Here is a 27,021-nt window from a genome sequence, read left to right on the forward strand (position 1 = left end):
TTGTGGGAGAAGGAAGATGGCCAGAGCTGTATGTCCACTTAATGCCCTCTGGCTTCTGGAGTGGGTGCAGCTGTTCTTGGGACCTGGTGCCATCCCTCTAGGCTGGGCCTTGAACTTGGACCCAGTGCAACTCACCTTCTACACAGGCCCCAATGGCAGCCACTTTGGGTTTTCACTGGACTTCTACAAGGACAACCATGGGAGGTAAGGCTGGGGTGAAGTTTGGGTGTTGGGGAGAGAGTTACTATCACTACTTCTGTGAACCCATTTGTGATAGAGGTTGAGCAAAGTGACTTCTAGGCTCTATTCAGACAGTTCTTTTTAGGAATACTGGCAGGAACTAGCTCAAGTAAAGGTGTCAGGGAGGGGCACACATGGAAAGGTGAGCACCAAAACTACAGGAAAAACAAAGGGAAGATAAAAGTTGATGCCTTCTTTTTTCCTTCAAGGGTCAGTTGTATGACCTATTCCATCTTTGTTATCTCAAAATACAGAGAGGAGCATGTGTCTTAAATTTACTTGCAAAACTATCTACCTGCCCCCACCTTGCTGTTCTATTCCATGTCCCTCTTCCCCATCAAAATTACAGATATTTGAAAAGAAACAATAGAGCATTAATGGTTGGGATTAGTCAGCTGCGAAATCAGACTTCCAAGATTAGAATCCTGGTTCCTTCTCTTTATTGTAACTACCCTGCACTACTTATTATGGTAGATGCTGTGATGCCCACCTCTGGGGAGTGGGAATGGCAGACAGCCTTCAACTATCTGACTCTTAGGGAATTTCCTTTGCTGAAGAGAGTCACCTCCCCCAAAGTCAAGTCCCTTTTCCAATGGAACCTACAATCAATGACTGATCAATGAGGAGTGTGGAGGGAGGTGTAAGGGTCTGATGTTCTCACCTCAACTTGGGACTGTTCTGAAGGGTCCTTTTTTTCTGGAGCTCTAGCTCCAGAGCTCCCAGGATGTTGCCTCATGGCTGTCAATGGGTCTGGATCTGCATTTGACCTCTTTCTCTGCCCACTCCTGCTTCTCTCCCTTTCTAAATACTGGCCTCATAGGCATTACTTAAACATCCTGCAAGCTAAAAGAAAATTATAGCATTTTTTTTTTAGTACTTGTTAAGCATTACTTGGCTGGCACCACGCAAAAATGTCCCTCATACCTTGATTTCATTTACTTCTGACATTGGTTGGTATTGTTCCCAATTTATATATGGTAGAGCTATGATTTGAACCTAGATCTACTAAAGTCTTTGGTGTTATCAGTATCCCACTTTAGAGGTGGCCAGTAGTTTCCCTAATCCTTCACCATTAAAACTAGCTCTTAGGAAAGCATCTGGTAACAGTATTCAGTTCTAGGAAGCATGTAAACCCCTGACTTTTGGTGTGGGGCACAGAAGTGAAGGATATGGAATTGGAGGGTGTGCAGAGCTTAGGAGGTCTTTTTCAGCAAGGATACAAACTCTTCATATTCAAATCAAACCAAAAGGTTATATAATACCAGCTTTACCGTTAACTGGCTAGATTACTTTAGGCACGTGGTTTCCCCACTGGGAGACGGTTTCATTGACAGTAAAATGAAAAGATTGGCCTCCATGGTCTGTGATGTCTCCTTGAGGGAAGACGATCCAGTGCCTTCCCAGGCACACAGCCCTTCCGGGTAGTGCTCTCAACACAGGCACCAGGGCAGGTGCTACCTCGGCATCTGCTCTGCGCCGCACTCACCCAGCTTTCCTACGCGCAGAGTGGCCTTCGTGGTAGGCGCCCCGCGGACCCTGGGCCGCAGCCAGGAGGAGACGGGCGGCGTATTCCTGTGCCCCTGGAGGGCCGAGGGTGGCCAGTGCACGTCGCTGCCCTTTGACCTCAGTGAGTCCTGCGCAAGGAGGGCAAAGGAGGGGCCACCCGGAGCTTGGGCAGCCTGGCTTCAGCGCCCACCCTTCTTATGCTCTCCAGATGACGAGACCCGACACATAGGCTCCCACACCTTCCAAACCTTCAAGTCTCGGCAAGGACTGGGGGCGTCGGTCGTCAGCTGGAACGACAACATTGTGGTGGGCGCCACGGAACGGGGAGCAAAGAGCAGTCGGGGGCAGGGACACGTGGGCGGGGATCCCGAGTCCCGCCGATTCCCCACTCTCCTTTGGCCCTGCTCCAGGCCTGCGCCCCCTGGCAGCACTGGAACGTCCTAGAAAAGACCGAGGAGGCCGAGAAGACGCCCGTAGGTGGCTGCTTTGTGGCTCAGCTCCGGAACGGCCACCGCGCGGAGTACTCGCCGTGTCGGGCTAACACCATGAGCTCGGTTTATGTGAAAAATCGGTTTAGTGAGTTCGGCTCCCTGTTTTGTTTCCGCCCGCTCAGGGCCACTTAGCTCCGCCCTCAGCACCTCCCCAGGAGCCGCCCAGTCCCCGGCTTTCGGTCCCGCATTTCCCCTTGGCCCAGCTCCTAGTCCCATCCCGCCTCGCTCAGCTTGGGGGCCTCGCCTGTAGGTTACCCCGTGGCCCCGCCCCGGCCCCCGCCCCGGCCCCGCCCCGGCCCCGCCCCGCCCCGCCTCTGCCCCGCCCCGCCCCTTCGCTGACCCCTCCCCTCCCTCCTCTAGACCAAGACAAGCGCTATTGCGAAGCGGGCTTCAGCGCTGCGGTCACTCAGGCGAGTGGGGAGCACTAGCGGCGTGGGGGGGGGGGCTTCCAAACACGGCCCCCCCTCACTTCCAGGGCTTCCCTTTCAGGCTGGAGTGCTGGTGCTTGGGGCCCCCGGCGGCTATTTTTTCTTAGGTACGTGCCCATCTGTACACTTCACACCCTTCTCTCGGCCTGGGGAGACGGGGAGACCGCAGGCGTCTGGGCCCCCACACCCGCTGTCCCTCGCGCCGTAGGTCTCCTGGTGCGGACGCCTATTGACAATATCATCTCGAGTTACCGCCCGGGCACCCTGTTGTGGCACGTGTCCTCCCAGAGCTTCACCTACGACTACAGCAAGCCAGAGTACTACGACGGCTACCGGGGTAACACTGGCACCCCCCTCCTAGGCCTCCCAGCCCTCTGAGAATCGCCGCCCACCCCGCGGGTCAGGTCCTGAGGTGCCTCCACCCTCTGGTCCCTCGGCATCCCCGCCACCGCCAACTCCCATTTGCCCCACCTTGCCTTTCCCACCCCGGATTAGCTGCGCAGCCCCGGGCTGACCTTGGCTTCTCGATGGCCTGTTTTCCCATCTACACAATGCAGGGTTTGGACTGGGTGGTCTCTGGGTCCCCCCTTCTTCCTTGCCCATGGCCTTCCCGCTGCTTCGCCCTCCCAGAAAGATTAATTCGTGCTGTCTCTTCAGGGTACTCTGTGGCTGTGGGCGAGTTCGACGGGAATCTCAACACTACAGGCAAGAAATCCATTTCGGGGACAAAGGATAGGGAGCCCCGCCCGGGGAGGAGCGCCTCCAAGCCCCGCACCGCACCAAAGTCTCCCCCGGGTTACAGAATCGCGGGCGGGAGGGTCGGTGGTAGGGTCGAAGGACCTCATTCACTGGGGTCTGGCTCTCCCCAGAGTATGTCCTCGGTGCCCCGACCTGGAGCTGTACCCTAGGAGCGGTGAGTGCCCCCTGTCCCGCCACTCGGCATCCCAAGCCTTCGACCCCACTCCTCAGCTTCAGGAGCCCCTTTCTCACTCGGAACGGGAGGCTGTCCTGGGGAGCAGGAATGACGCGCTCCTGTGCTTGTCCGTGCAGGTGGAAATTTTGAACGAGTACCACCAGACGCTGCACAGGCTGCACGGAGAGCAGGTGGAGGCCGGTTCCGGTGGGGGTGGCCGACGCTGGGGAATTGGAGCCCTAGAATGTTCCACGGGGTTTGGGGGGGGGGGCAATGTGCAAGAGAGGGTGCCTGTCTGGGCGGGGGACGGGGATTCAGTAAGCTTCGTCTTCCTGCAGATGGCTTCGTATTTTGGACACTCGATAGCCGTCACTGATGTCAACGGAGACGGGTGAGGCTCCTACCCGTTTGGGTCCCCCATCACCAGAGGAGTTGCCTGCTCTGGGTCGCCTCCTTTCCTCCCCCACTCCCACGTAACCACCGAGGGGAGCGGGAGGGCGAGAATGGAGCCGGCGAGTTTGGGCTAATCTCCCTAACCCACCCCGTGGCACCGCCCATCCGGCCTGCAGGCGGCACGACTTGCTGGTGGGCGCGCCACTGTTCATGGAGAGCCGCGCGGACCGCAAGCTGGCCGAGGTGGGGCGCGTGTACTTGTTCCTGCAGCCTCGAGGTCACCAGGCGCTGGGCGCCCCCAGCCTCCTGCTGACTGGCACACAGCTCTATGGGCGATTCGGCTCGGCCATCGCATCTCTGGGCGACCTCGACCGGGACGGCTACAACGGTAAGGGGCAGAGAGGAGCACCGCTTGCTTCAGACTGGTTAACAGCCAGAACCAAGACCGCCGATTTGACCAGAGGGCAGCCAGAGCGGGGAAGGGCTTTTCTCTGGAAGAGTTGAATGGGACCAGTTTGTTTGCATTGGTCCAGGCAAGAGATGGTGACCACCTGGATGTGAATGTGGTCAGTGGAGTTAGAGATGGGGTGATGTCACAGATATTTAGTAGCTGGACTATTAGGACTTGATGGGTGAGTGGGTGGATGTGGAGTTAGAGAGAGGAGTTGGAAGGGATAGTGTTGATGCCTTCACGGCCTGGAGCTCAGTCTGGGTGGGGGTGGGGATGGCGGGCGGTGGGGATCAGCAGTTCAGCTCTGGGCCTGTTTGACCTTGAGGGGCTGGGGAGCATCAAACCCACGGCCAGAGAAGGCGTGTGCCTTCCCCATTCGCACCAGATAGGCGCTTGGAAAGGGTAGATGAGATCGCTGCACCTGTGAAATGAGAAGAGGCAAAGGATAAAACCCTGGGGAGCAAGAGCATTTAGGGGACCCTCAAAGGAAGTGAGTCTAGAAGGGAGACAGGAATGTCCAGAGAAGTAGGAGGGAAACCAGGAGATCTGATGGCCCAGAACTAAAAGGAAAAGAGTGCTCTGAGCAGGAGGAAGGGGGTCAGTGGCGCCAGATGCTGCTGAAAGGCATAATTAGATGAGGCTGGAGAACTATCCATGGGCTTTAGCAAGAAGGAGATCATTGGTGACAGTGACACTGATTCAGGGCTGGGTAAGGACAGAAGTCAGGATGCCATGGGGCAAGGTATGAATGAAAGTGAAGAATTGGAGGCAGTGAGTGTAGAAATGTCTTTCAACCAGTTTGTGAAAGAAGAAAGAAAAGATGATTCCTGAAAGGAGATGAGGGCCAAGGGAAGGTTATTCTAATTTCAAAGCATATGGAGTAGGTCGAATGTGGAGAAAATGATCCTCGGGGGGGGGGGGCGGGGTGGTGGTGAGAGAAGGAAGCCCAAGGAAGGTCCCTGTGATGCTCTGAGGGGTAGGCGGGGTTGGGATATTTAGGGTAAAGGAGTTGGGGAAAGTGAGTTCAGATTTATAGCACAACAGTTGGGCTACTTCTCTTTGTGAAGGAAGTAGGGGGCTGGGAGCTTGACAGAATGAAGAAAGTTGGAAATAAGTGCTGAGCAGAGTGGGAGAGGGGGCTGAGCAGAACTCCCCCAGGATGGCTGGGAAGCACCTGGTTCCCTAGCACAGATGGATGGTCAGGAGTCCCTGAGGCCCAATCTGCTGAGGTCTGGCCAGGCTTGCTGAGGACTGGCAATGGGGTAAGATGGCAGAGGATATGACCAGGGTGATCGAATGGTCAGAAATAAGTGAAGAGATCAAGATGCCAAAGATCAAGAGAGGGGAGGCCCAGAGTCTGGAGACAAGACTGGTCAGGGTAGACTTATTTGGATGAATTCTGTGTAACTCAGTCAGAAAAATCAATAGATTTTTCTTAAGATTTTATTTATTTATTTGACAGAGAGAGCACAAGTAGGCAGAGCAGCAAACAGAGGGGGAGGGAGAAGCAGGCTCCCCATGAGCAGAGAGTCCAATACAGGGCTCAATCCCCAGGGCCCTGGGATCATGACCTGAGCCAAAGGCCAATGCTTAACTGATGGAGCCACCCAGGTGCCCCTCAATAGATTTTTAAAAGGAAAAAAGGTACATAGAAAACAAAATCAGAAGACAAAGGAAAGACAGTTATAACCTATATATAAAAGATCTTAATTCCTGTCACATGTAAAAAACTTACAACTTAATAAGTTTATGATGATTAACAAATGCATTTTCAAGAGTGATCTTAAAAGTTATTAGTGATGACAACTCCACAGAATTAAATAGGATGAAGAGAGACACCTAGATGGCTCAGTTAAGCATCAGACTCTTGATTCTGGCTCAGGTCATGATCTCTGGATCAAGCCCCCAGTTGGGCTCTCTGCTAGGTGTGGAGCTTGCTTGGGACTCTCTCTCCCTCTCCCTCTGCTCCTCCCCACTCACAAACGCACATCCATTCTCTCTCTCTCAAATAAATACAGTCTAAAAAAAAAAAAAAAAAAAGAAAGGAAAAAAGAAATGGGGTGAAGTTCCCTAGGGGAATAGGAGGCCACTACTTAATCTTGGTCGTGGTTATTTAACCTTCTGGGACTCAGTTTTTTCATCTAAAATGGGAATCATAGTGTCTAATTTTCAGGATTAAACAAAATTATGTCAATATGTTTTCCTCAGTAGATACCAAGGGCTGCTATTGTCTTTATAATAACTCTACTTGATGGGTCTCTTTTGTACTCAGTTGTAAAATCCTGGAGGGCAGGGCAGCTGCCTTCTTGACCCCATCCCTCTGCTGGTCCCCTGGGATCTGCCAAAGTGGGAGCTCTGGGCCACCTGGATACCAAACAAAAATTGGAGAAAATTATAGCAAACAGCCCTTTCTGTTGCTCCTTCCAGATGTTGCAGTGGCTGCCCCCTACGGAGGTCCCAGTAGTCTGGGCCAAGTGCTGGTGTACCTAGGTCAGAGTGAGGGGCTCAGCTCACGCCCCTCCCAGATCCTGGACAGCCCCTTCCCAGCAGGCTCTGGCTTCGGCTTCTCCCTGCGAGGTGCCACAGACATCGATGACAATGGATACCCAGGTGGCCCTAGAATGCCTCCAGCTAGCCAAGAGGGGCTCTCGGGCATTAGATGGAGATAATGAAAGACACAGTCAGGGGTCTATGCCCCGCTGAGTGTTCTGATCCTTCTGGGAGGTCAGGGGAGGCCAGGGGAGGCCAGGTCACAACTCCAGTGGGGCGGGCTGCCCAGGTGACTCAGCAGTTTAGCACTGCTGAAGCCCAAGGTGTGATCCTGGAGACTTGGGATAGAGTCCCATGTCAGACTCCCTGCATGGAGCCTGCTTCTTCCTCCGCCTGTTTTTCTGCCTCTCTCTCTCTCTCTCATGAATAAATAAATAAAATCTTTAAAAAAAAAAAAAACTCCAGTGGGGCAAATAGTGTGGGAAACCCCGGGAAAGATGAGATGAGGACCTACTGCCTCCTCTAACTGCTGATTCTGACCTCTCCAATATCTTTAGACCTACTGGTAGGAGCTTATGGGGCCAGCAAGGTGGCTGTGTACAGGTGAGCGCTGGCTCCAGGGGCATGGTCAGGGAGTGTCCCCACCATCAGAGGATCCTGGGCCAAGAGGACCCACAACATCAAGCCTCGCCCTGTCCCACCAGAGCTCAGCCAGTGGTGGTGGCCAATGTCCAGCTGCTGGTACAAGATTCACTGAATCCTGCTGTGAAGAACTGTATCCTGCCTCAGACCAAGACACCAGTGAGCTGGTGAGGAGACAGGGGGCACAGGCCGGGCAAGATTTGGGATCTTGAAGGGCCCTACCCCTGAGCTCAACTCATATATTTGCAGCTTTAACATACAGATGTGTGTGGGAGCCACTGGGCACAACATTCCTCAGCAGCTGTGTGAGTGTCATTGTGGGGACAGAAGGGAGTTGGGTCTGGGCTCATCTGGAAACTGGCCACAGAGACCCTGACCCTTCCTGTTTGCCTTGCCAGCCCTAAATGCCGAGCTGCAGCTGGACCGGCAAAAGCCCCGCCAGGGCCGGAGGGTGTTACTGCTAAATTCTCAGCTGGCGAGCAGCACCCTGCATCTGGACCTGGGCGGGAGGCACAGCCCCATCTGCCACACCACCACCGCCTTCCTCCGAGTACACCCAGGCTGGGGATGGGAAGGGTTGGGTGTGCAGGCCTGTTTATCCAGCCCTTGGGCATGAGCTGGGTGCTGTGGGTTGGGGGGTGGCCAGTGGGACATGTATGGCAGGCGTGTGGTCCGACTTTTGTCCCCTCCCTAGGATGAGGCCGACTTCCGGGACAAGCTGAGCCCCATTGTACTCAGCTTGAACGTGTCGCTACAGCCCAGGAAGGATGGAGTAGCCCCTGCCATTGTGCTGCATGGAGACACCCATGTCCAGGAGCAGGTGGGGGTGGGCAGGAACAGGCAAAAGAGGTGCGGGACCCCTGCCAGAAAGTCAGGGTTAGGGTTAGTGTCCAAGTCAGTAAGGCGAATCCCAAAACCTTGATATCACTTCTCATCTCTGATGTCACTCTAAACCCTAATGAAAACCCCCAAATCTCAAAATTCTCTCAATCCTGATACAAGTCCCATGTGTTGTGGATGTCACTTCTAAACTCTGACAAGCCTATAAACCCTGATGTCACCATCATAACATGATCCCAAACCCTGATGCAAATCCCAAAGCCATGATGTCAGCCCCAAACTCCTTTTTAGTCTCAGAACTTTGTTAGAAGTTCCTGATGTGACCCCCAAAATTCACATGTACCCAACTCACCACACACCTTGATTTGCCTCTTCTAGACTCGCATCATCCTAGACTGTGGGGAAGATGACCTGTGTGTGCCCCAGCTCCAGCTCACCGCCATCGTGTGAGGCCATTTGCCCCATGACACCCCTTCGCCCCCTGGGGCCTGATACTCTGTCCTCGCCCCCTTCCCAGACCCTGGGCCTGGATCCAGCCTTCTCTGCTTCACTCCTTTCTCCCCATAGGATGGGCTCCCCACTCCTCATTGGAGCCGATAATGTACTGGAGCTGCAGATGGATGCGGCCAATGAGGGCGAGGGGGCCTACGAAGCAGAGCTTGCTGTGCACCTGCCCCCAGGTGCCCACTACATGCGGGCCATCAGCAACATTGAGGTGATGCTTCACTTTAGGGGCATTACCATGGACCTGGGAGGTGCAAGAGCATTGGCTCTCATTTTCCACCTGAGAGCCCCAACTTCTCTTCCACATTGTAGTAAAAACTGTGATTTTTTTTTTAATTTGGAAAAGGAGTACTTACTAATAGCATAAAATCCGAGGACTATTATAAAGCCCAGACCAAAAATGGCTCAGGAATTAATGTCAGCAGGAACTTGTGTTAGAAGGACTGTGTTAATGGGAACTCTGTTAGCATTTGAAAGGAAGGTGGACTTCCTTTGGGTCTTTTCTCTCAGTATAGACAGACACTTACATGGGCATTATTTACTTTTTTATTTTGTTGATCACAGTAGTAGTAGTTTATCACAATGGGATCATGCTCTATGTAATGTTTTGTGTTTTTTATTTTCAAAAATATCATTGAAAATAATAAGGTGCTCTAGAGAATGTGACGTCCCTCAAGTCCCTCAATCTCCCATCCCTAAGAAGAGTCCCTCTCGACCCTAGCCCACAAGTCTCTTCCAGGCTTTCCAAGGGATCTTACATATATATGGGATACTCCAACCATCTTTTTTCTTTTTAATATTTTATTTATTTATTTATTTATTTATTTATTTATTTATTTATTTGAGAAAGAGAGAGATCACGAGTGGAGAGAGAGGCAGAGGGAGAGAGAGAAACAGACTCCCGCCTGAGCAGGAAGCCTGATGTGGGGCTCGATCCCAGGACCCCTGGATCATGACCTGAGCCAAAAGCAGATGCCCAATTGACTGAGCCACCCAGGTACCAAACCAACCATCTTCTTTCTTGAAACTATCTCCCTGAAGGGCTTTGAGAGACTCATCTGTAACCAGAAGAAGGAGAATGAGACCAAGATAGTGCTGTGTGAGCTGGGTAACCCCATGAAGAGGAACGCCCGGGTGAGACCCCAAGGCATGGGTGCTGGGTCCACTCCACCAGGGACTCATACACAGCCAAGTTTTAGGGGTCAGGCTTGGAGTCCTATAGCTCTGGGCTGGAATTCTGGTCCTCACACTCCCTGTGTTCTTGAGTGAGTGGCTTTCCCTCTCTCAGTGGGCTTCTGAGGTAATGATGGGGACGTGGAGGATGGGAACCAGAGGTCACATGCAGGACAGGGCTGCCCAGAGTGGGCATCTGGGCCATGACTTTGCCCCCCACCCCATCTCTCAGATAGGAATCACCATGTTGGTGAGTGTGGAGAACCTGGAAGAGGCTGGGGAACATGTGTCCTTCTGGCTGCAAATCAGAAGGTACTAGACTGGGAAACATTCCTAGCCACCACCCTTCCCCTAGCTGATCCCGCTGCAGACACCCTCAGATGCCCTCCTTCCAGAAGGGTCTTCTGGGATGCCCACTCTTCAGACTTCCCTGTTCCCTTTCTTCCCCCAAAGCCTTGTTTCTGAGTCTTGGAGCCCTAGAAGAAGGTCTATCCCAGGTCTAACTTCAGTGTGGCATGCCGTTTGTGGAGTTAGCACTTCCTGAGCACTCTGAAACTCTGGCCCTACCCCTAGAGAGTTCTGCCATTCACTGGGCTGGGTCCCTGACCTGCGCCTCCTTATACCCTCCCTTCTAGCAAAAACAGCCAGAATCCGAACAGTGAGGCTGTGCTGCTGGATGTGCCAGTGCGGGCAGAGGCCCATGTGAAGCTAAGAGGGTGAGACCTGGGGTAGATCAGGGAGGTGGCAGGCACAACCCTAAGGTTCAGAGGGCCTTGGGGGAGCCCCTACAGGCAAGTCAGGTGATCGAGCTCACCCTGAGGGATTCGGGCCCCTGCAGGAACTCCTTTCCAGCCTCTCTGGTGGTGGTGGCAGAAGAAGACAACAGGGAGAACAGCTCAGAGAGCTGGGGCCCCAAAGTGGAGCACACCTACGAGGTGCGAAGGACCTTCTGGGGCTCAGGCCGGGGTGGGGAGGGACCCAGGAGCTAAGCATGGGTGCTGAGCCATCTAACATCCTGCCACCACCACCTGCCAGCTTCACAACAATGGCCCTGGTACCGTAAGTGGCCTCCACCTCCACCTCTGCTTTCCTGGGGAGTCCCAGCCTTCTGACCTGCTCTACATCCTGGACATACAACCTGAGGGGGGACTTCAATGCTCCCCCCAGCCCTCTATTAACCCCTTCAAGGTGAGAGGCTGAGTGGAAGAAAGAGTTGTGGGTGAGGCCCCCAGCCCGTCAACCAGGGCCCCTCCGGCAGGGTGGGTGGGGAGGTGAGCGGCGCCTGGGACTGACTGCTTCTTTGCTTCCCCAGCTGGACTGGAGGCAGCCTACCCCCAGCCCTTCCCCCACTTCCCCGGGGTATCACAAGCGGGAGCGCAGGCAGGCTTCTCTGCCAGGGTCCAGCCAGCCCTCTGGGCTTCAGGATCCAGTTCTCCTGGTGAGCAGACTCTGTGGTCTCCAGCTGAGGCCTCCCTGGGACAGGGGACAGAGGCGCTGAGAGGCAGGGAGAGGGGCTGTCAGTGTGATGTGGGCCATGGGTGGGCCACCTTGGTCCCCCGGAGTACTCTAGGTGAATATGCAGGGTGGGGCTGGTCTTGTGTCTGGGGCCTGGTGGGGGTAATTGAATTTTCAAAGGTTCCCAGTACCTTAAAGACAAAGAAGAAATGTCAAAGCAGAGTTACAAAAATTCTGAGTGTTGAACACTGTGGGATGGCACCCTTCTTCCTGCCCTTTCTCTGCATCTCTGGGACCGTGTGAGCAGACTCATTTAGAGATAATGTCGGAAGCTTGAATCTGAGGCCCTTCCTGAGGGGGAGGCCCGAGCTTCCTGCCCCCTAGCCCCTTTCTGTTGCTGGGTCCTTGGGGTGATCAGGGGTGAGGAGTCAGAGGGCCTGGGGACCAGTGACGTATCCCCTTAGAGCTGCAAGTCGGGGCCGCATACAGTGGTGCAGTGTGAGCTGCAGGAGATGGCGCGAGGGCAGCGAGCCATGGTCAAGGTGCTAGCTTTCCTGCAGCTGCCCAGCCTCCAGCAGGTGAATGGGCTGCCGGTGGGTGGGGCTTTCTGGGGGTGGGGGCCAAGCTTTCTCCCCAGAGAGATGGGGCCACAGGGTGAAGAGGGAAGTGAGGACAAGGCTGACTTTTGAGGGGACAGAATGAGGCCAGGGGGTAGGACTCACAGCAGGGAGGCTGGGGGGTATTCCTGCAACCAAGAGGCCCGTGTAAAGGGCTTTCACTCCCACCCCATTCAGAGGCCGCTGGATCAGTTCGTGCTGGAATCGCAAGCTTGGTTCAACGTCTCCTCCCTTCCCTACGCTGTGCCCTCCCTCAGCCTGCCCAGTGGGGAAACTCTGGTGAGTATGGAGCAGTGGTGGCAGAGGAGAGGCATTCCCCAGGACCCACTGCCTTCCCAAGGATGGGGGAGGGACACCCTGGGGGTCTGAGGGGTGGCACAGATAAGTGGCTTGGTTGGCCATCCTCAGCCCACAAGTATGAGTCTTTGAGAGAGGCGGGTGTCAAGGTGATGGAGAAAACATGGGTTTGCCCTCAGGTGCAGACACACTTGCTTCGTGCCTTGGAGGAGAGGGACATTCCCATCTGGTGGGTGCTGGTAGGCGTACTCGGAGGCCTGCTGTTGCTCATGCTCCTGGTCCTGGCCATGTGGAAGGTGAGGCATGAAGGGAGGGTGGGGTCCCCAGGTGGGCACAGGCTTGGCCCTGCCCTACTTCACAGGGAGGCAGAAAGAGATGGTGACCCAGAGCCCATTCACATCTCCACTATTAGAGTATCATTCTCCAGAAGACATCTTCCAGGGCACAGACCCCTGGGAGAGGTGGCATCTAAAATCCTAAGGCCTTTCAGCCTGTTCCCTACTGAGAGAAAGAGTCACCGGGAGGGAGTCCTGGCTGCTGATGAAGACAGAGCTCAACTCCTGACTCTGTCCTTCTCCCTGAATGAGGTGGGAGGCCCGAGTACGATCCAGACCCCTGCTGGGTCATCCCTCCTTTGCACCAGGTGCTCAAGCCCTGGGAAATCATGGTGCTTTTAGGGAAAATCATGCATTAGGCTTAGAGTCATCAAATACACATCATTTTGTACTTAAGTCACATAGAGACATAATGGCCAATATTTAAGAAAAATTCAAGGGAGGGGCACTTGGGTGGCTCAGTCGTTGAAGCATCTGCCTTCACTCAGGTCATGATCTCAGGGTCCTGGGATCAAGCCCCACATCAGGTTCCCCGCTCATCGGGGAGTCTGCTCCCTCCTCCTTTCCCTCTGCCCGCCTCCCCTGCTTGTGCTTGCTCTCTCCCTCTCAAATAAATAAATAAACTTTTTTAAAAATTCAGAAGAAAAATACCAAATTTTAAAAAAAGTAACTTGTGCCATGAATTATCTCGGAATGAGGAAGGCCTCCGTTTGTGCACGCAGTGGGATCTGATTCTGTGCTGGTCCAGGGAGAAGACCTCGTAACTGGCCACTTTCTAGCATACTTCTTCAACTGATCATCTTTATACCCTGTTTCCGGCCTCTTCTGCAGGGCGGCTTCTTCAAGCGCAACCGGCCACCGCTAGAAGAAGAGGAGGAGGAGTGATGGAGCAGCTCACGCTCTGTCCTAGGAGGAAGGCTGGGGACCTGCCTGCTCTGCCCTTTCTTCAGTGTGCGCCCCCCAGCTCTGCTCACCCACGGGTTGGAGCTGTGCCATGGAGGCCTCCTGATACCCCCCTCTACCTCATCCCCCAGAGCTGGCCACTCCTTTCCCTGCTGCCAAATAAAGAGGCTGAGTCCCAACCCCTGCATCTCTGGGACCCCCAGCATGCTGTCTCCTCTTGGGTCAGGGAAGATAAAGGTACCAGGGACAGGTGATGTTAGGAGTGAGGGTCTGGGGCTGCTGGAAGTGTGGGCAGAGGGTGTCTCTGCCAGGCAAAGGTTGCAAATGACTGTCTTTGGAGAGTGTCTGGGAGTAGAGACTAGGGGTAGAACAGAGGAGAAAGGGTGGCAGGCCTCCAGGTGAGACAAGAGGGGGATGGGGTATCTGGAGGTTGGAAGCATTACAGAAGGCAGGCTGGTCCCTGGTGGACAGCTTTAAATATTTTTGTTTTGTTTTGTTATAATTTCAAAGGGATAAGCCTCAAGTTGACCTGGGATTCAGGAACATAACCAGCTCTCCCCACTTCCTTCCTTCCTTCCTTCCTTCCTTTATTTATTTATTTATTTATTTATTTATTTATTTATTTATTTATGACAGAGAGAGAGAGAGAGAGGCAGAGACACAGGCAGAGGGAGAAGCAGGCTCCATGCAGGGAGCCCAATGCAGGACTCGATCCTGGGGCTCCAGGATCACACCCTGGGCTAAAGGCAGGTGCTAAACCGCTGAGCCACCCAAGCATCCCTCCTCACTCCCATTTGAAGAAAAAAAAAAGCCTTTAAAGCTGTGTTCAGAGTGAGGAGGGGGCAAAGGGAGGTTGACTAAGCCCTCAGCCTGAGGAAAGCAGCACTGCACCAGGGAGAGGACAGCAGGCATTGCTGCCCAGCTTACCCTTCTTCCCCAACAAGGAGAAGGCTCTCCAGTTAGGAAGGAGGGTTCCAGGCAGAGAGCTCACAGGACAGCTAGGAGCAGAAGACAACTCTCCCTCTGCCCGCCAAGACTGGAATCCCAGGATAGAAGGTGGGGGGTCCTCCTGGAGTCCTGAGAAATGTGTTGCTTCATGGATTCAGTAAATATTTGTTGAGCACCTCCCATGTGCCCGGTACCATCCGTGTCCTGAGATGGAGCAGTGAAGAAGGCAAAGTACCTGCCCTTGTGGAACTTACATTCAACCAGGAGTTAAAAAGTAAACAAGTAAATAAACATATGGTCAGTGGTGGTCGGTGCTGGGAGTAAAAATAAAAGTCAGGAGATTGTGGGAGAATTGCGTGGGAGAGATAGAGCTGTCAGGGAAGGCCTCTAATGAGGTGAGCAGAGAGATGGATGAATGAGCCAGGTGGCTGCTCAAGAATAAAGTGTTCTGGACAGAAAGAGCAGCCAGTGCAAAGGCCCTGGAACAGGCTTGATGTGTTTAAGTAAAAGCAAGGAGGCCCATGGTCTGGAGTCAGGCACAGGATCCAGATGAGGTCAGAAGTGGGGGCAAGCAGGTAGCGCCTTTTGGCCATGGGTAGGACTTTGGACTAGATTCTAAGTGTTGGGGGAGGCCACTGGTGAGCAGACTTACCTCACAAGAGCTGCTGGTATTTGATTTTACCCAAAGGGATAAAAGGTAAATTTGGAAAAGAAAACAATTTGACATCATGCATGGCAAGTTCCAGAACAGGTTTTTAGTTGGGTGACTTTTCTTAGGAAAAGATTAAGCCGCTGTGATCCTTACACACCAGCCAGATTCCCTCTCCACCCCACCATTGCCGCTTCATAGCCCCAGACAGTTTATCTTGATCCAGCACAGCATTTGGTATTTGCCTTATGGACAAGACAGAAATGCGAGCTGGATTTAAAACTGAATAACTCTGATAAAGCTGAAGGAGACCTCTAGGAGGTTGTTCCAGAGCTCGGTCCTGGCCCTGAGCTGCCTGGTATTGTCCCGAGCCCCTTGAATGGAGGCAGGGAAGCTGCCCTGCACCCGGCAGATGGCTGCTGGCTGTCTGGGAGCTCCAATACAATGGGTTACTGAAGCAGATTCATGGCAGCCCTTGACAGACTGTAAAGTTGGGTTGAAACCAACAAGATGAAATTCACCAGGGATGAGTGCTAAATTCTGTGTGGAGATTGTGAAAAATTGGTTACATAAGAAGAGGACTGGAAAATCTGGTTAGATGGAGATTTGTGAGAAAGAAAGAGAAAGAGGGAGGGAAGAGGAGAGGGAAAGATTAGAAAGAAAGGGAGGGAAGGAGGAGGGAAAGAAGGAAGAGGGAGGGAGAGGGTAGAAAAAGAATCTGGTATCACAAACTCACAAGGTCCCCTTAAGTCAGAAGAGCCAACCAGGGGACCCAACCAGACCCAACCTGCTGTCCTGTGGGGAACCAGGCTCTTGCTCTAGGTATCTAGGGCCCCTTGAGGCGCCACATCGTGAGAAGGAGGAGAGAGCCAGGGAAAACCAAGAGAGGGACACGGAATGACATGAGGATTTAGCCACCCAGAAGCTGAACCATGATGACAACCAGAAACTGGAAAGAAAGAGAGCTCTGCTGGGGCTAGGGCAGGCTTCAGATGTGGGGTTCAATGGCTGAGGAAGAAGGCCAAGACTGCCATCATGAGCCAGTACCAGTGGGACCCCTGGTGATTCTCGCAAAGGCGGCTGGCATCTTTAGAAGAAATTTCCTAAGCATTATGACTGTCCAACAATGGATATTATTACCGGAGTGGAGGTGAGCCCCCACTTTTCCCTGGACCAACACCGGCCCCATTGATGGCGCCCCTGCTCCTGTCAAGCATATGCTAGATGCTTTACATCACGATCTCATGTCATCTTGAGGACAGCCCCACGAGCTAGAGACTATTACAATTCTCACTTGAAAGAGGGGGGAGACCAGAAGGCGAAGTCACTTGCTCACGGCCCAAGAGGCAGAAGCTAGACCCGCTGACCAGCTCCCACTGCGTGGGGGTTTGTGCGGACAGACCTGGGCAGTTCCTACACTTTTCGGAGACGCTCGTGACCCTACTGCCTCTTTGAGCGTATGGTCAGCAGTTGCTTTTCCTCCCAAATTCTGCACCAAATTCCGAGGGCTCCGGACCTCCAAGCGCTCGGGTCGATCGGCCCCTCTCCGTGGCAGCCGTCGCAGCTCGGGGTCTGGCAGCGCAGGGTGGGGGCCGCAGGGTGGGCTGAGCGCCCGCTGCGCGGGCGGGCGGGCGGGCGGCGCGCGGAGCGGGGCAGCGAGGGGGCGGCGCCCCGAGGTCTGCGGGGTGGGGCGCCGCCTGCAGGGGGCGCTGGCGGCGGCTCCGGGCGGAGACAATCGCGCCGAGCGGCCGCCGCAGCCAGAGCGGGAGCCGGAGCGGCGCGGCGCGGCGCAGAGCTGGGGCTGAGCGGGGCCGGCCGAGCGGGGCCGGGCGGGAGCCATGGGCCGCTAGGGCCCGGCCGAGCCCCGCGATGCCGCCGCCGAGTGGCCCCAGCGTCCTCGCGCGGCTGCTGCCGCTGCTGGGGCTGCTGCTCGGCGGCGCCTCCCGGGCTCCCGGCAAGTCGCCGCCGGAGCCCCCCAGCCCGCAGGGTGAGTCTCGGCCGAGAGGGGCAGCGATCGCGGGCCTGCGCCCCCTCGATGTGGCCCCCGCCCGCCAGCTCCCTCGTCTCGGCGCTCGTGAATCGGGGGTACTCTGTTCCCTGGGCTGGGGTGGGGGCAGCCAGCGACTTGGGGTCGGCGCTTACGGGGGAGAGGGGGGAGGGAGAGGGCGACGGCCGGGGCGGGGGTCTCGAGGAGACACAATGGGGAGAGCGGGGGTCCCCAGGCTCCGCGCTGCCGCCCCCTCTCGCCTTGTTTTTCTCTCTCCGGGTCCGCGAGGCGCTGCTGCCTGAGCCATTGTCTACCGGAGACACCCGCCCAGGGGCGGGCTGGGGCGGGCGCCCGCTCCGCAGCCCCCTGCGGGTTCCCCGCTGCCGACCCGGCCGGGGTGGGGGCGCCAGCCCGGCTGCCACCTCGGACCCGGACGGGGGCTGGGCGCCCCGAGCCGGGCTGGAAGGGGGGAGGGGGCGGGGGGGCGGGGGGGGGCGGATTGACTCTGCTCGAATGGGGTTCTTCGCCCTGGAGCCTGACAGCCCCCGGCCGGCCCCCCCAGGTTCAGGATTGGGGGTGTACCAAAGAAGCGCTGTCAGCCCTCGAGGGGGGAGGGGCTGCAGTTTGGGGGGGTCTGGAGAAGGGGGTACGCGGTGCTTCCCAGCCAAAGCGCATGGCAGGGCTGTGGTGGCGGAGCCATGCTGGGCTGGCTGGCTGGCTGTGGGCTGCGCCGGCGGGGCGGGCAGGTGCCTGGGTCCCCTCCAGCGGACCTCCGGCCACTCCTATCCCCAGCCTGCCCCCAGCGCACCCCCTCCTCTTCTAACCTCTCCCTCGCGGTGAAACGGAGCCTCCCGGCGCCTCCCGGCCCAGGTGGGTGTGTGAGGTGGGGGTGGGGCGGGCTCCTGCAGCGGGCGAGAGGGGAGAGCTAGACCGTGGCTCCCTTCCGACGCCTGGGGTCTCAGGGCCTCGCCCACTCCAGCCCCGCGCCCACCTTCCAGCCTCCTGCCCACCACCCCGGCGCGCTTCCCTCTACCGCCTCCGGGCCCCATCCCTGCCTGAAGCAATGCTCTCCGCTCTTCGCCTCCCCACCAAGGAGCTGACAGGAAAAGCAGGGTGGGGGGGGTGTCTGGTTCAGGGAAGTGGGGTCCGGATGAAGGGAGGGGGGTCGGATTTCCTCCTGGAAGGAGGCAGGGCTGAAGCCAGGAGAGACGGATGCAAGTAGGGAATGTCAGGCTTGAGAAATGGGGAAGGCTCACCTCTGGCCTCAGTCTTCCCTGCTCTCTGTGGGAGGAGAGGAGGCTTTGATGGGTAGGAAGGGGCCCTGGTTTCTCAAAAAGCCTTTCCTGCAAGTCCTGTACCCCAGGGGAGGGGGCCCAGGGAATTGACTGGAAGAGAGTCAGGATGGGAGGCTCTCACTGGCTGAGAGCCCAGCTTGAGGGGAAGGGGATGGAGAAGCTGCTAGGCACCTGCTCACCCCTGCCCACCCCTGTGCGGTTCCTTGGGCCCCCTCCCCTCCCTGAGGCTCTGGCCCTGGAACCCTGAGCATTCCTTCAAATGACCATATTCCAGACTCCTGGGTCCTCTCTTCCCAGCTGCTCGATCCAGCTGCTCCTAGCCTGGGCAGGGGTGGGGAGTAGCCAAGCCCCTCTAGCTTCTCAGCATTCCTCCTGGGTAGTGGTGGAGGAGGGGCAGGGAGATTGGCCGCTCCTGGGAAAACCAGAGTAGGAAAGAGTTGAGTGTGTGCAGCCCCCCTGCCAAGTTGGACTTTGGCCTGGGAGGGGTGTGGGAGGTGGGTTCAGGCGAACAGCTGGATGGGATGCCAGGCCCAGGCGTGGCGCTGGCCCTGGGGTTGGAAGCCTGAGATCCGACACCTGTCACTGCTGAGCGTCAGGCTCCACACCCAAGCCCCCCTGACCTCCCCATGCCCTGCTGCCCTGAGCTCCAGGCTCTTCTTTCTGTACCTGGATTTGCGCTTTATCTGTAAAATGGGCACTGAGCCCATTCGTCACCTGCCTCTGGGCCCTGTACTGAGGCCCCTGTACCTTTCTAGGCATGGACAGCTCCTCCTATTATTAGCAGCAAGGTAGGGGTGAGGCAGGTTCTTGAGGGTGGAGCCATGCTCAGCGGGAAGAGGTAGATGGTACCAAGGATCAGAGAGGCTGCCCGGGGAATCCATGAGAACAGCTCCAGGCCTGGTCCCTACCGGGTCACCCCATCTGAGATCAGGACACCTGCCGGTCCGTCCTGGCCAAACTATCCTGGGGCCAGGGGCAGAGGCAGCTGGAAAGCAAAAGACCTGGACTTCCCTTCGCAGCCCTCTCCACACCAGTTTCCCTTGGGCCTGGGTCGGCCCCCCCAGATCTCCTTCCCCTTGCCAGGGCCCCAGCTCTCTGCCCATCTCCTGGGAGGAATGAGGGCGTTGCCATGGTGACTGACTTGTAGCTGACCAGCTGGGAGGGGGTGGGCAGTACTTGTGAGGGGGAGGGGTCAGGAGGTGCTTGTTTGGGCTTAGGGGTTGGGGTGAGTCCCTAAAGCTGAAAGGAAACAAGCTGTGCAAAGGATTCTGGGAAGAAGATGAGTAAGAGGAATGACCAACTCCCTAGTGTCCCCTTCTCAGCTTTTTCTTCAGGACCCACACTCTGACCCAGCCCCCCGGCAACCCCTCTCATTGGCTGAATGCTGCGCTCTCTCCTCTCCACCTGTGGACCCTTGGCCCTCCACTTATTCCTCCTTTCTCCGCCCTCTTCCCTTTCCCTTCCCTGACACCAGCCCCATGGGGTCCAGTGGTTAAGAATTTGGGTCTAGAGGCAGACTCCCAGGTTTGGATCCCAGGTCTCCCGCCTTAACTGCAGGGCAAATATCTAAATTCTTTGAGCCTCAGCTTCTTTATCTGTAAAATGGGCTCAAGAGCATCTTTTATGAAGTCTGATACATCATTGACTGTAAGATACACCATTATTTCATGTACCAGGAAGAAAAAAACAATACTGCCAATCACAATGATGACCTCATCAGTCAGAGGCACAATGTGAGTTCAGAAATGTAAAAATGTGGCACTTGAAATATGGCCATAGCACCACCATACGCCTCATGCGCTGACATGAGGTTTACACGAGGGCCCTATCAATGCCCTGTCATAAAGCCCTGTCGAGCCTGGGCCCCACAGCCCCCTCCTCTGATCTCGGGACGCCCCCCAGTTCCTCCCCCCTCCCTCCTCACTCTCCTCACCCCATCTTGCCCACAGAGATCCTGATCAAGGTGCAGGTATATGTGAGCGGGGAGCTGGTGCCCTTGGCCCGGGCCTCCGTGGACGTGTTTGGGAACCGGATGCTGCTGGCCGCTGGCACCACGGACTCGGAGGGCGTGGCTATACTGCCCCTCAGTTACCGTTTGGGCACCTGGGTGCTGGTCACTGCTGCCCGCCCCGGCTTCCTCACCAACTCAGTGCCCTGGCGTGTTGACAAGCTGCCCCGTGAGTGCAGGGGCAGGTGGAGGGAGGGGGCAGCAGCTGACCCCATCAGCCCCTTCCCAAAATAGTCTTTGGGGGTGGAGGGGTGGGCCTTTCAGCAGCTGCTGCGGGGCTGGGGGTATGCAGAGGGGGCTGAAGGAAGAGGCAGTCACTGGGATTCACTTGGAGTTGGAGGGAGTGCCTGGCCCTGGGGTTGAAGGGGTGTGTGGGGGGAGCTTTCTCTGGAGCTGATGGGCCACCCCTCCCACAGTGTATGCGTCAGTCAGCCTCTATCTGCTCCCCGAGCGGCCGGCCACCCTCATCCTCTATGAGGACCTGGTGCACATCCTTTTGGGCTCTCCTGGTAAGGCTCGTCTTTTCCCCCCACCTCATGCCAGCTCCTCTTCCTTCCTCTGACTCGGGATAGAGAGCTCCACTCTTGCACATATTAGTGCTGGGTCCCTTTGAGCAAGTCACTTCACCTCTCTGAGCCTTTGTTCATCTGTAAGATGTGGATATTGACAGTCAAATCATCAATTTAAATATATCATCAAATTGGGGATCCCTGGGTGGCGCAGCGGTTTAGCGCCTGCCTTTGGCCCAGGGAGCGATCCTGGAGACCCGGGATCGAATCCCACGTCGGGCTCCCGGTGCATGGAGCCTGCTTCTCCCTCTGCCTGTGTCTCTGCCTCTCTCTCTCTCTGTGTGTGACTATCATAAATAAATAAAAATTAAAAAACAAACAAAAAAACAAATTGAAGTAGGATTAAATATCAACAAGCATGCAAAAAACAGCACAGAAGGTGGTCAATAAATGTTTATTATTATTGGGGCTTCTCGTGGTTTCTATTCTCCCTCTACTCCTACCATTAGAATTTCTATTCCCTGCCACCTGTTTCATTGGTGGATCTACACGTACTTCTTGTGCACCTACTGGGTGCCTAGCTATGTGAGAGGGCCATCAGAGGGTCATTCCATAGGGACTGAGCAACTCTCAGGTAAAAGGCCTGCAGCAATCCCACAGCAGTCCCCCTCTAGCCTCGGCTTCAGTCTCTGCCCCGCCAACTCTTACTGCGGCACCTGTGCCGTGCCAGGCTTGTGTCTGGTGCTGGGGAACAATAGGAGGGAAGTCTTGTGGAGTTCACGGATAAGTAGGAAGACGGACAAACCGATCACTGCCAACCCTGAACTAATTGCAAAGCAGGCAGAGCAGTGAAGTAGAGGGCAGCAGTCTTCAGCATCGAGATATCCCTCACCTCAGCAGGGCAAGGGAATCAGGGGAAGGGAGCTATGGAGCCTTGTGGGCTCAGGAGTTGAAGGGGGAGCAAAGGCACCTTCACTGGAGATGCAGGGACAGAAGGGGACAGTGAGGGTGCAAGGGATGCTCCAGTCTGGCTCTGCAGGAGGGGTGCCTGCTGCAGACTGATTGAGCTGGCTAGTATGAGGGAGCCACAGTGGGTTTTGGAGACGGAACCCCCTCCCCAACTTATATTCCTAGCTTGAGCCCTTATCTCCAAGTTACTCGTTTGCTCATCTTCATCTCCCTGGTCCTGAACCAGAGGCTTCTAGACTGTCTTTGGAAGTTTCTAAAATGCCTAATGAGGCTGGCTCAGTCAGTAGAACATTCAACTCTTACTCTCAAGGTCATGAGTTCAAGCCCCATGTTGGGCATGGGGCCTACTTTAGAAAATAATAAATAAGTAATAAAATGCCAAATGATCCCTTTGTTGCCTCTTAGCTTAATGGCCTCCTGTGGCTCCCACTGCTTTCAAGGTAAAGCCTAGAGTCTTTCATAAAGCTGACCGTGCCCTATGAGGCCTGCGTGCCATGCAGCAACCTGTGTCCATGGACCAGCATGCTGCCCCGTGCCTCTGGGCCTTTCGGTCACCCGTTCTCCTGGCGGTCCCTTTACATTTTCTTTCCTGGTAGAGTCAGTCTTAGCCTGCAAGATTCCACTGGGCCTTCCCCAGCTGGGTGGGCCAAGCACCCTTTGCTACCTGCTGTTTTAATAGCAAGGTAGGATGAAGAGGGGCTGAGAAGTTGGGCCAGCACCGCACTTCCTGAGCTTCAGTCCGGCTCCAGGATTGTGGCCTTAGGCAAGTCACTAAACTTCTCTGGGCTCCATTTCTGTGTGTTTACCACAAGGTTCATAATGAAAGCACCTATTTCAGGGCTATTGTACTAATTACAGGGGTTAACACAGGAAGCCTGCTCAGAATAGTGTCCAGCGCATCTTAAAGCTTAATATTAGCTACTACCCTATTGTATTGGAATTCTCTTTATACGCCCCCTCCCACCCCAAGGAAGACAGACAGACACACACATCTTAAGCTGTGTAATACAGCAGCCACTAGCAACATGTGGCTAAATGAAAGTTCATTATAAATTTTGAAAAATTTCAAATAAATCCAGTTTCTGAGTCACAGCAGCCACCTTTCAAGGGCTTAAATGGCAGGTGTGTCTAGTGGGTACTGTGTTGTGGGCAGCGCAGAGACCATTTACACCCAACACAGCAGGGAGTTCTGACAGGTGCCCAGATGCACAGCCCTGCACAAGACCGTGAACTTCAAGGCAGGGAATTGTGGACTGTGTATTCTTCACCTTTCTATCTCCAGCACCTGACACAGTGCCCGCCACACACTAGGCAACGGGAATTGTTTGAGGACCTGAACCCTTTCACTGTATAGTTTTTTTTTTTTTAAGATTTATTTATTTATTTATGATAGACATAGAGAGAGAGAGGCAGAGACACAGGAGGAGGGAGAAGCAGGCTCCATGCCGGGAGCCCGACGCAGGACTCGATCCTGGAGTCCTGGGCCAAAGGCAGGCGCTAAACCACTGAGCCACCCAGGGATTCCCTACTGTATAGGTTAATAAGGAAACGGTGTTTCAAAGAGAGCAAGCAACTTGCTCAGGGTCACACACCCAGGACTAGATTTCAGGTCCAAGTCCTTTCCCTGTCAGCATTCTATGAATGCAGTTCTCCCCAAGCCACCACCCTCTCTGACCTTCCCAAGTGGCTTAACCTGGTGGCTACTGGGTTAGCTCCCTTCTCAAATATTCGCTTTCTGCTCTGTTCCCTGGGGAAGCTTGCCCCTGGCCAAGCCACAGCAGTCCTGCCTCTCTATCCAGGTGCCCGCTCCCAGCCCTGGGTGCAGTTCCAGCGCCGGGCCGCCCGCCTGCCGGTCAGCTCCACCTACAGCCAGCTCTGGGCCTCGCTCACACCTGCCAGCACCCAACAGGAAATGCGCGCTTTCCCTGCCTTCCTGGGAACTGAGGCCTCCAGCTCAGGTAAGCTGCATGTTCCGCATGGAAGGGCGTCCTCCCTACCATCAGGATTTAGCCCTCAGCCCTGTCTCCTTTCCCCCAGGCAATGGCTCCTGGCTAGAGCTGATGCCCCTGGCTGCCGTGAGTGTGCACCTGCTGACGGGCAATGGAACAGAAGTCCCACTTTCGGGCCCCATTCACCTGTCCCTGCCCGTGCCCTCAGAGCCTCGCGCCCTGACTGCAGGCACCAGCATTCCAGCCTGGAGGTTCGACCCCAAGAGTGGTGAGTGCCTTAGGGGGTAGCAGCTGCTGGAGTTTGGGGGAAGACAGTGGGAATTAGATGGGGGGATGGGCATCGAGTTTCACAAAACTCCTGCCTCTCCCAGGGCTGTGGGTACGCAATGGCACTGGTGTGATCCGGAAGGAAGGCCGACAGCTCTACTGGACCTTCGTCTCCCCCCAGCTGGGGTACTGGGCAGCTGCCATGGCTTCCCCCACCGCTGGTGAGAGACAGGGGGACAGCCAGGACGGGGCACAGTGGGGGAAGGGAGGCTGGGAGTGTGGGCTCCTGGAAGGCAGAAGGGCACCCACGCCTGGAAAGCTAAGCCCTTGCCTGGCACAGGACTGGTCACCATCACATCGGGCATCCAGGACATTGGTACCTACCACACCATCTTCCTGCTCACCATCCTGGCAGCCCTGGCCCTGCTGGTGCTCATTCTGTTGTGTCTGCTCATCTACTACTGCCGGTGAGTGCCTCCCCATCGCCCATGCTCCCCTCATCCCAGCAGACTGAGGCCCATCCTAGGTCTTCCGTGGGGCTGGGCACTCGCGCTCCAAGCACGTGTAAAATACAATTCCAATCTTCAAGGCCTTGACAGGAAAAGGCAGCAAATGCACATGCTAGGACCCCAGAAGCAGGTGGCTGGCTGAAGAGAAGTGGGGGGAGAGGAGGCAGGACCTGCAGCCCGGCCCCTCAGAGGGGCTCCTCCCAGGTTCTCGCAGCATCGCCTTCGTGTGAAGGAGTGCAGTTCCCCTCAGGGGGACCCAAATGGGAACAGCTGCTGGCTGTCCCTCCCACACTCTTTCTGCAAACCAATCCCAAGGCCCCTCCGGGCTCCCCAGTATTTCTCTCCAGTCCCAGGCATTCCCCCCATCCCTCATCTTGCAACCGCGGGGGTAGGGAGCTGCTCTGGCCCCCACCCTTTCCTGAGGTCGCGGTCCCACTCCCCCCTGCCCAACACCCTCCAGGAGGCGCTGCCTGAAGCCGAGGCAACAGCACCGCAAACTGCAGCTGTCTGGGCCCTCTGATGGTAACAAACGAGACCAAGCCACCTCGATGTCTCAGCTCCACCTCATTTGTGGGGGACCCTTGGAGCCCGCGCCGTCTGGGGACCCTGAGGCTCCGCCCCCAGGCCCCCTGCACTCGGCCTTCTCCAGCTCCCGGGACCTTGCTGCCTCCCGGGACGACTTCTTCCGCGCCAAGCCACGCGCGGCCAGCCGTCCGGCCGCCGAGCCTGGGGGCGCCCGCGGGGGCGAGGGCGCGGGCCTCAAGGGCGCCCGCTCCGTCGAGGGGCCCGGCGGGCTGGAGCCAGGCCTCGAGGAGTACCGTCGGGGCGCCTCGGCCACCCCGGCCTTCCTGCAGGAGCCGCCCTCGCCGCCGCCGCCCTTCGAGCACTACTTGGGCCACAAGGGGGCGGCCGAGAGCAAGCCCCCCGACTTCCTGCTGTCGCAGTCCGTGGACCAGCTGGCGCGGCCGCCGTCGCTCAGCCAGGCCGGGCAGCTCATCTTCTGCGGCTCCATCGACCACCTCAAGGACAGCGTCTACCGCAACGTCATGCCCACCCTGGTGATCCCCGCGCACTACGTGCGCCTGGGCGGCGAGGGGGGCGCCGCGGGGCCCGGCGACGAGGCGGCCCCGGCCGAGAGCACGGGCCCCGGCCCCGCGCGCCCCTTCCCCGCGCCCGACCCCCAGCGCCCGCTGATGCAGAGCCACTCGGGCGCGGGCGGCGAGGGCGGCGGCGGCGGCGAGGCCTGGGGGGGCGGGCGCTCGGCGCCGGTCAGCGGCTCGGTCACCATCCCGGTGCTGTTCAACGAGTCCACCATGGCGCAGCTCAACGGGGAGCTGCAGGCTCTGACCGAGAAGAAGCTGCTCGAACTGGGCGTGAAGCCTCACCCGCGCGCCTGGTTCGTGTCCCTGGACGGGCGCTCCAACTCGCAGGTGCGCCACTCCTACATCGACCTGCAGGCGGGCGGGGGCGGCCGCAGCACCGACGCCAGCCTGGACTCGGGCGTCGACGTGCACGAGGCGCGGCCCGCGCGCCGGCGGCCCCTGCGCGAGGAGCGGGAGCGGGAGCGTGCCCCCCCCGCCGCCCCGCCGCCCCCGCCGCCGCCGCCGCCGCCCGCGCCCCCGCGCCTGGCGCTCAGCGAGGACACGGAGCCGAGCAGCAGCGAGAGCCGCACGGGCCTCTGCTCCCCCGAGGACAACTCGCTGACGCCGCTGCTGGACGAGGTGGCGGCGCCCGAGGGCCGGGCGGCCACCGTGCCCCGGGGTCGGGGCCGCAGCCGCGGGGACAGTTCCCGCAGCAGCGCCAGCGAGCTGCGGCGCGACTCGCTCACCAGCCCAGAGGACGAGCTGGGGGCGGAGGCGGGCGACGAGGCGGGCGACAAGAAGAGCCCGTGGCAGCGGCGGGAGGAGCGGCCGCTGATGGTGTTCAACGTCAAGTAGCGCCCCCGCCCGGCCTGGCGCCGCCCCCGGGCCGGCCCCCGCCCCTCCCGCCCGGCTCCGCCCCCAGGGTGCGCGCGCCGGGGGGCCGCGGGGGCCCTCGCTCTTAGCGCCCCAGTGCCCCCCGCCCTGCCGGGAGAGGTGGCCGGGGGCCTGCGGAGCTGTCCAGTGGTACGTGCTGGGTGAGGTCTCGGGAGGGACCCGGGTCAGCCTCCAAGAGGGAGGAGGTGGGAGGGGTCCAGACCCCCATTGGGGAGGTGCTGGGGAAGGAGGGCTGGGTGGGGGGAAGCAGTGCCTGTATAAACGTGGCTGTACATAG

General features: G+C 57.0%; 2 protein-coding genes across 2 annotated transcripts; both read left to right on the forward strand.

Annotated features, from left to right (window-relative positions):
* On the forward strand, positions 1-13,856 carry ITGA2B (integrin subunit alpha 2b). Its single transcript, NM_001003163.2, is given in 30 exon segments — positions 1-204; positions 1,746-1,867; positions 1,955-2,052; positions 2,157-2,322; positions 2,598-2,647; positions 2,727-2,772; positions 2,874-3,002; positions 3,323-3,370; positions 3,535-3,578; positions 3,716-3,769; positions 3,917-3,969; positions 4,148-4,359; positions 6,850-7,032; positions 7,470-7,515; positions 7,617-7,721; positions 7,804-7,859; positions 7,953-8,104; positions 8,249-8,374; positions 8,773-8,840; positions 8,962-9,109; positions 9,940-10,032; positions 10,304-10,383; positions 10,707-10,787; positions 10,910-11,006; positions 11,107-11,259; positions 11,384-11,509; positions 11,991-12,104; positions 12,321-12,422; positions 12,620-12,736; positions 13,607-13,856. Coding segments are annotated over 30 exon segments (3,111 nt in total). The 5' UTR covers positions 1-16; the 3' UTR covers positions 13,661-13,856.
* Positions 13,857-17,132: 3,276 nt separating this feature from the next.
* FAM171A2 (family with sequence similarity 171 member A2) lies at positions 17,133-26,741 on the forward strand. The gene is made up of 8 exons (XM_038547104.1): positions 17,133-17,262; positions 20,507-20,734; positions 20,982-21,074; positions 23,843-24,001; positions 24,081-24,260; positions 24,364-24,480; positions 24,600-24,726; positions 25,229-26,741. Exons 1-8 carry the CDS (start codon positions 17,145-17,147, stop codon positions 26,703-26,705), a joined length of 2,499 nt encoding a protein of 832 aa, XP_038403032.1. The 5' UTR covers positions 17,133-17,144; the 3' UTR covers positions 26,706-26,741.
* The last annotated feature ends 280 nt before the right edge of the window (positions 26,742-27,021 follow it).

The sequence above is a fragment of the Canis lupus genome, chromosome 9 (assembly GCF_011100685.1).
Source record: "Canis lupus familiaris isolate Mischka breed German Shepherd chromosome 9, alternate assembly UU_Cfam_GSD_1.0, whole genome shotgun sequence".
In the NCBI taxonomy this organism is placed as follows: Eukaryota; Metazoa; Chordata; class Mammalia; order Carnivora; family Canidae; genus Canis; species Canis lupus.